Source organism: Ctenopharyngodon idella, chromosome 23, assembly GCF_019924925.1.
Source record: "Ctenopharyngodon idella isolate HZGC_01 chromosome 23, HZGC01, whole genome shotgun sequence".
Taxonomy (NCBI): Eukaryota; Metazoa; Chordata; class Actinopteri; order Cypriniformes; family Xenocyprididae; genus Ctenopharyngodon; species Ctenopharyngodon idella.
This window is the reverse complement of record NC_067242.1, coordinates 8639544-8647995: the sequence shown is the minus strand read 5'-3', so window position 1 is coordinate 8647995 and position 8452 is coordinate 8639544. Positions and strand designations below refer to the sequence as shown.

The following is an 8452-nucleotide window of genomic DNA, read 5'->3' as shown; positions in this document are numbered from 1 at the left end:
GTTTGTTTTTACCATATTAACCTGTTCATTTAGTTTACAATAATTTGATAAAATGATTTACATTATGCAAACAATATATGAAAAATGAAAAAAAAATTTTTTTATAAAAATAAAACGTATTACAAAAAATTTAACAAAAATATCTCTAAAACTAATAAAATATTCGAAAATATTCAAATCAATTATAATAATATAAATAAAATGCAAATAATATTACATAGCCTTTTTGTTTTAAACATCCAAAAAATGAAAATCACACCGTAAATTTTGAGTCAAAAAATGCCGAGGTCATATATTCCACCCCAACAACATAAATATTATGTAACGGTAATTTCGTGAGATTTAAATTGATGATACATATCTAATCTCATACTTACAGAAGGTGGCGGTAATGCGCTGCTTACGTTTGCGCGCCACCGCTAAACGAAAGACAGAAGTTGTGTTGTTGTCAGGATGTGTCGCTAGTGTTTTGATATTTAACATGTCGTGTGCAGCTGTGAATTGTACTAATCGTCCCTCACCAGGGTCCAGTATAAGTTTTCATCGGTCGGTTGGTTATTTAATTTATTTAGTCTTATTTAACCGTCCAGTCACGTTGTCAAAACTGTGTTTGTCTTTAGATCAATCGCTTGCAATTCATATATGTATACATATTAAGAATTCTTTGTCTTGTAATGAATAATAGACGATAACATATTGTGTATGTTAATTGTTTTTTTTTTTAAAGTAGCCAATTTAATAACCTAAATGTGCAAAATAGTTAATAAGAGAAATCTTAATTCAGTAGGTTCTTTTAACACTTAAAACCTTATTTTTAATTGTTAAAATAATAGTTCACCCAAAATGAATCCCATTCCCAGTTCCAATCCCTTTTCTGTTAAATTATTATTCTAAGAATATGATATGGCTTTTTTATTTTATCTGCTCCTATTGAACTTATAAAAATCTCATTGACAATCTCTCCCATTCTCTAATCCATCTATCCATTAATTTCCCTCACAGTTTCCCGTTAGGTGATAAAGATCGGCTGCATCGGTGGATGGCGAAACATGAGACGTCACGATTTCAAGCCATCTCCATATTCTCGCATATGTTCCCACCACTTTGAAGACAGCTGTTTCTACAAGAACAATAAAGGTCAAGTGTGCCTTGCTAAAACAGCTGTTCCCACAAAATTTTTCGTCCCTGACTCCTTTAAGATGGCATGGTCCACCAAATTATATAAAAGGCGGAGGAATGTGGAAAATTATGAAAATCATGAATTTCATACTTACAGTCTGAAAAGGGATACAGTCAAAAGAAAGTTTGTGGAGGAGGAGGTCGTTTTAGATGAGTTTGTGAAAGAGGAAGATGCTTCGGATCCGGACATGGATGAAGCCAGTGGGACGCCAGTGATTTATCCCACTGAAATATGTGTCATTGCAGTTAGACATGATCACTGCTACCGTTCTTGGTCTTCAAACACAGCTTGTAGTTCCACAGACACAACGGCAGAAACGCAAGAGATCGAATCGGCAAAGAAGCTGAAGCACAATTTGAACTTGGTCCTGGGAAAGATTGAGGCCTGCAGAAAAAAAATGAAACTGAAGAACGCCACGATTAGAAGGTTAAAGAGAAAAGTGACTTCACTGTCCTCTGTCATTTCGGAGTTGAAAGCAAAAAATCTCATAGAGACCAAAAAAATGTTGTAAGTATAGAAGTTTTTGCCATGTTTTTTCCAAATCTGTCATCATTTACAGATCTTTTTTATTCTGAAACATAACAGAAATGTCTTTTTCATGCAGTGACGAGGTGACTTTCACTATATTCTAAAGATGATAGTTTTGAGTGAGGTTTTATCAGATGAAATATGAATATTTTGTCCCTAAAATGAATGTCTTCACAGCCGAAAGGATCTAGATCGCGGGAGTCAAGAGCTGTAAAAAAAACTCGCCTTGGATGGAGAGGTGGTGTTTTGTTCTGCCAGCGTTTTTCCACTGGTCTGCAGCACACATTGGTCGATAATGCTGGAGAAATGGCCTGAGAAGTCGATTTGGTCAGAAGGATGAAGAGATCTCAGATGAAGAGATATCAGAAGAATACATGAAGAATAGCACCTTATTAGGCGACATGGGAGACATGCAAGAAACCCTGCAAGAACCAGCACAAATGTCAACATGGATGGTGCTTGTGTCACTGTTTTTCTCAGGGATGTTGAAATGTAGTTCTGTAATTACATGATTTATTTGTTGGCGGCTTATGTTCTGCATCCACTTTTTTTATTGTGCAATTTGTAATTTTCTTAATAAATATTCAACGTCAAAGTTCTTCTGATGCAGCAAATTGAATATAATCACTACAGAACAAGTTTAGCAAAGAAAGAGAAGACATGCTGATCCTCTCAATACCGTTTTTCATTCAGTTGGATACATGATGTGCTGTCAAAATTAACATGGTAATTACACTAGTTTTCCAGGCTGTTGGCATCATTTGCATTAATATAAGAAAATCATATGCAACACTTTACATTAGTCTCATTAGTTAACTACATGAGTTAACATGAACTAACAATAAACATCTACAGCATTTATTAATGTTACTTCCAACATGAACTAAATCTACAGTTTTAAAAATGTATAGGATTAGCAAATTAAAAGTTTTAAAGTTGTATTTGGTAGCAGTAGTTAATGCACTGTCAGCTAACATTAAAAATCAATCAATTATTGTATGTTTACATTCATAAATGCTCTAAAAAAAGGATATTGTTCATTTTTAGTTCATGTTAGCTAATGCATTAAATAGCAGTAACAAGTGAGACCTTATTGTAAAGTTTAAGCAAATTAATCTTTTTGAAACTGCATAAATAGTTGTAAGATATTTAAGAATAATTTAAATGATAAACAGATTTGGATTAGCATCAGTTCATTTTTTGTTGAGCGGATCTTGCTGACAGTTACGTATTTACAAAGGAGGACATTTTTAAAAAATGTAACATATTCTGGGTCAAGATGTGGCATTAATAAATCAACCACATGGATTTGATATTTAAGTCAGTAAATTTAGCCAATATAATATAGACAGTAATTGGTAATTTCCAGCTTTAAAGGATTAGTTCACTTTAAAATGAAAATTAGCCCAAGCTTTACTCACCCTCAAACCATCCTAGGTGTATATGACTTTCTTCTTTCTGATGAACACAATCAGAGTTATATTAATAAATATCCTGACGCATCCAAGCTTTATAATGGCAGTGAACGGGAAACAACGAGTATGAAGCTCAAGAAAGTGCACCCATCCATCATAAACATACTCCACGTGGCTCCGGGGGGTTAATAAAGTCCTTTTGAAGCGAAGCAATGCCTTTGTGTAAGAAAAATATCCATATTTAACAAGTTATAAAGTAAAATATCTAGCTTCCCCCAGACCGCCTTCCGTATTCAACTTACGAAGAAAGCGTAAAACTCTCACAGTTCAAAAAGCTTACACTACATCCTACACCTTCCCTATTCAACTTACGAAAAAAGCGTAACTGACGTCATGTTGAATACGGAAAGTGGTCTGGTGGAAGCTAGATATTTTACTTTATAACTTGTTAAATATGGATATTTTTCTTACACAAACGCATCGCTTCGCTTCAGAAGGTCTTTATTAACCCCCCGGAGCCATGTGGAGTATGTTTATAATGGATGGGTGCACTTTCTTGAGCTTCATACTCGTTGTTTCCCGCTCACTGCCATTATAAAGCTTGGATGCATCAGGATATTTATTAATATAACTCTGATTGTGTTCATCAGAAAGAGGAAAGTCATATACACCTAGGACGGCTTGAGGGTGAGTAAAATTTCATTTTAAAGTGAACTAATCCTTTAAGGACACATCTCTACCCTGATCTCATGTATAAATGAGGAATATAGTCTCATTTTCAAATGCAAATTCACACATGATCAGAACACTTGGAGCAATCCTTTAATAAAAGTGTTACTTTGGGCAAGGCAGAAAATTAGGTAATTGTGCTGCTGAGAGAACAAAGGTAAAAAAAAAAAAAAAAAAATTAAGAAAAATGTTTCTGTTTTGCCTTCAAATCATTCTGTACACATTAAAAGTCAAAGCAGAAAATGTAAAGGTTCATAACTGTAAGTTTACAGGTTATCCTCAGTTTTTGCTCCATGGTTTTGCTCCTGGAGTTGGTTTGTTGTTGTCAGATGGGAATGTTTTGATCTTTTCCCCCTGAACACAGTCGTCTCCTCCCCGTTCTCTCCTTCTTCTTGCTCCAGTCTTCCCCTCTTCACAAAGTGCTGGATCCTGGACTCCAAACTCTCACAGCGCGGCCGCTCCAGAAGAGGCTGGTATTTCCTCTGCCTGGAGCCCTCCATGAGCCAGCACTGCAGAGAAGTCACCCCTAAAATACAAAAACAGAAGAATAACTGTTTCATAATGGTTTCACATACTACTTTTTTGATAATTAGCAGGCAGTGTGTTAGTATTTCACTCCAAACATCAATAGTTTCAATATGAACACACACCTGTGGTTGTGTTCTGAAGGCCTTGGATCATGCCGAGCAGAACCTGCGTCTTGACTGCATTCTGAACCCAGTGTTGGTGCATCGAGTTCAGAACGTGGTTCTCCTCCTCTGTTTCATTCCTCCAATGTACACCCTCGAAGTGGCAGTCATACAGAACCAAAGGGTAATCCACCGCCATACTACAAAACACAGGATCTAGAATTAAAGTTGGTATGAAACTGAAGTTGAGATAGTCTGTGATGTATATTCAAATGAAACGACTTCTCGAACAAGACAAAAATGTGGGGCAGGATTCAATTTTGTCCATTTAGAATTGATTGGATGGTTGTGGTTTGCTATTGGTGGATCTCATGTGAGTGACAGGTTGCCCCGCCCTCACACCAATGAACGAAAAGGAATTGTCAATTTTGATTTCATGATGATTTTAATGGTCACTAATTTAGTCATGAAAACTAAAATTCCTACAGGTCTGAAATGTAAGCATCGATCCAGTCTAAGCCAAGAAATGACAGTGGAAAAGCAATAAGCAACTTCACATGGGATCCAGGCTTAGCTGTGGAAATGCTGAAATAAAACCTACCTGTATTGAGGTTTCCTTGGGTTTTTCTCCACATCCAGCAGCTGATCAATGATTTCTGGAGCTTCGAGTTTCTGTCCAATCAGCAGCAGCAAAGCCATCATGCAGCGAACCTGGAAAAGCAAAGATCGGTTATGATCCGAATGGAATACTTGCTACTACTACTGAATACTGCATAGTGTAGTACTACATAATGAAGAGGTCGTTTCAACAGATTTATACATTTATATCAACTTTTTTGTCTCCAAGGTCGTCCAATGTACACAACAAGACGGTCTGGCGGAAGCTAGATATTTTACTTCATAACTCGTTGGTCCCGTTCGCTGCCATTATAAAGCTCGGATGCGTCGGGATATTTATTAAAATATCTTAGAGTGTGTTTATCAGACAGAAGAAAGTCATATACACCTAGGATGGTGATGAGGGTGAGTAAAGCTTGGGCTAATTTTTATTTGAAAGTGAACTAATCCTTTAAGATTGCTGATACCCCCTAGTGGAGAACCACTGCTTTGGCATTGAAGGCCTCCTGCATGAGGTGGGCTCCTTACCTGGTGATAGAGGAAAGCAAGACCTTTGACCTGGAAGACATAGAGTTGGTGAGGGTCATTAGGGCAGGTGGGGTTGAGTTGGGCTGGCTGGACGCTGGCAGACAAGATGGTCCTTTGGAATTGCAAGACTCCATTACCTACATCCATCTTACACAAGTTCCTGAAGTCATGTGTTCCCTCATACCTGCATGTCCAGGGAAACATAAAAAAGCCATTGTGTCCAAGGACTTAAAGGGAGAGTTCACCCAAAAATGAACATTTTGTCATCATTTACTCACCCTCATACTGTTCTAAACCTGTATGAGTTTCTTTCTTCTGTTTGGTAACAAGACAGTTGATGGACCCCATGACTTCCATAGTATTTTTTTTCTACTATAGAAGTCAATGGGTGCCGACATTCTTTAAAATATCTTCTTTTGTGTTCAACAGAAGAAAGAAACTCAAAATGTTTAAATACTTTTTGAGTGATGTTTTTGAGATGTGGTTATAGTGTCGAAGTTTTTATCTACTGACCGTTTAGCAGCCTCTGCCATGCTTTCCACATCCAAGTCTCCACGAGGAAAGTAGTATCTGTATGTTCTGGACTGGCAGTCAAAACGCGCACTGAAGGCGCTTTCTACAGGGGCCCATTGCAGGATCCTAATGTCCTGTGGCAGGACTCGATTTAGTATCTTCACATAGGGTAATTCTTCTGCAGAAGCCTTGCCTTTGACCTCCACATCAGCCGGGACAGTCACACCTAAACCTCCTCCATACTGCGTGGAGCGCAGATCAATGGATATAACCTGGAGAAAAAAGTCAATATGAGGAATCCATGACTTTACAAAATATGAAAATAATTTTATGAATATATAGATCACAAAAAACTGCTTAAATAAATGTAATGGCATAAATAATAATAATTATTATTTATTTATTTTTAAATAATTAAAATGCATGTTATACTTTTAGTCGTTATTATCGAATGATAATTTATTATAATGTTAAAATCAAATAATCAAAAAAATAGTTCTGAATGTAAGTCATCAAGCACTGACAGAAATATAGATTGGTTGGATACAACCTGAAGAAAAAAGTGAATATCAGAAATCCATGACTTTACAAAATATCAAAATATATTTATGACTATATAAAATCACAAAAAACTGCATACATGTAATTCCATAAATATTATTTTATTAATACATATTTTTTATTAAAATATTCACAATTCATGTTAAGCTTTTAGTTGTTATAATCAAGTGATTATCTATTATTGTGTCAAAATAAAATAATTAATAATTGGTTCTAGATATATCAGACACTGACAGAAAAATAGATATAAATGGAAATGGAGAAAATAAATGGAGAAAAATTGATATAACTGAGAGAAAAAAAGTGAATATCAGGAATCCATAAATTTACAAAATATAAAAATCATTGTTGTAATGGCATAAATAAAAAAAAATAAAAAAATTAAAAGTTATGCTTTTAGTTTGTTATAATGATTTCTTATTATTGTCAATATCAAATAATTAAAAATTGAAACTGAATATAAAAAACTGAATATCAAGAATCTTTAACTTTACACAATATGAAAACAATATATTTGGATCACAAAAAAAAACTATATAAATGTAATTACATAAATAATAACAATAATTATTTTTAAAATATTGGTAATTCATGTTATGCTTGCAGTTGTTACAATTGAATTATTATAATTGTGTCAAAATTAATTAACAATTGGTTCTAAATATGGGTTAACAGGCACTGACAGAAAAATAAATTATATTGTCTCAGCTGTATAAAACATAATTGTTTAATTTCTATTTTCCACGATTGTGGGGAACCCTGAAAAATAAGAAAACATGATATCATAACTCATTAAAATCTGATGACAGTACCTGAGAGAAAGCACTGACTCCTTTATCTGTGCGGCCGCAGCGATGATAGTTGGAGGTCTGTCTGTCCTGGATCAGTTTAGTCTTCAGCAGTGCCTCAAAAAGCCGAGCTTCAACAGTGTTGTCTGTGTTTTCTTGGACGGCGAAGCCCTGATATTGCCAGCCGAGGTATGCCAGCCGCAGTGCCACATGTCTGCGAGGGTGTGCAGAGAAGTCAAAGGGCCTCTCTGCTCCTCGTTTCTTCTGTTTGGATCTGTTCTCTTCGCCTTCCTGAGGTTTTAAGCTGTCTGATGCTTCAGTCCTCTCCTCTGTCCCAGCTCCATCTCTCTCTACTTTCAGCTGAGCTTTCAGTCTCCCAACCTCCTCTTCCAAAGCCTTCACACGAGCCAGCAGGACCTCTTCTGACATGGTTACAATAAACACAGATCTGTGAAATAAATAACAGAGAGGTCATATAACAGCTTTTCACTACAATGTGGTGTGCATATATATGAATGCAGTTCTTGCTTATTATAACAATAAACAGAGATTTGAGCAATAATTCACAGTGAGCTTCACATATCATCAGTGTATAATGACATTATTTAATTAGGTACATGTATGCAGTTCTCAAACAGATGCTCCTGTAGAATCTATTGAGACCTAGAGGTGCAAATCTCCACGTGTTTGTTTGCTCAACTTTCTGGGCTTTCTAATCATTTCATAAACATATAGTTTATAAAACTACAAAATATTGTAATTTAATTATACTTACATCCTTCTCGAAGCTTCATGAAAATAGCGAAATTACAAATTCTGAACAGTAACTTTTAAACGCAGCATTGGCTTCCGTCAAGCCACCCTTCAAAATAAAAGTCTTGACACATTTACTCTGGCATGTTGGAGATTTTGCACTGATTTATTCCAGTGAACGTGCTATGTCTATCTTTCTCATTAAATAAA

At 35.6% G+C, this 8452-nt stretch overlaps 2 protein-coding genes across 2 annotated transcripts; one reads left to right on the top strand and one right to left on the bottom strand.

Moving 5' to 3' along the window:
* Window positions 1–403: 403 nt before the first annotated feature.
* si:ch211-40k21.9 (THAP domain-containing protein) lies at window positions 404–2307 on the top strand. The gene is given in 4 exon segments (XM_051881613.1): window positions 404–546; window positions 1003–1045; window positions 1047–1687; window positions 1886–2307. Coding segments are annotated over 4 exon segments (786 nt in total). The 5' UTR covers window positions 404–481; the 3' UTR covers window positions 1923–2307.
* Window positions 2308–3929: 1622 nt separating this feature from the next.
* Window positions 3930–8421, bottom strand: pus3 (pseudouridylate synthase 3). Its single transcript, XM_051882082.1, has 7 exons — window positions 8265–8421; window positions 7514–7937; window positions 6141–6412; window positions 5628–5811; window positions 5083–5192; window positions 4503–4681; window positions 3930–4378 (listed from the first exon to the last, which is right to left on the bottom strand). Exons 2-7 carry the CDS (start codon window positions 7916–7918, stop codon window positions 4119–4121), a joined length of 1410 nt encoding a protein of 469 aa, XP_051738042.1. The 5' UTR covers window positions 7919–7937; window positions 8265–8421; the 3' UTR covers window positions 3930–4118.
* Between the last annotated feature and the right edge of the window lie 31 nt (window positions 8422–8452).

Coding starts and splice junctions, on each gene's coding strand:
- pus3 (XM_051882082.1), bottom strand. CDS start 7,918: ATGTCAGAAGAGGTCCTGCTGGCTCGTGTGAAGGCTTTGGAAGAGGAG. Junction 5,193..5,627: donor TTGCTTTCCTCTATCACCAG/GTAAGGAGCCCA, acceptor TTGCTTTTCCAG/GTTCGCTGCATGATGGCTTT. Junction 4,379..4,502: donor CCTTCAGAACACAACCACAG/GTGTGTGTTCAT, acceptor TTTGTATTTTAG/GGGTGACTTCTCTGCAGTGC.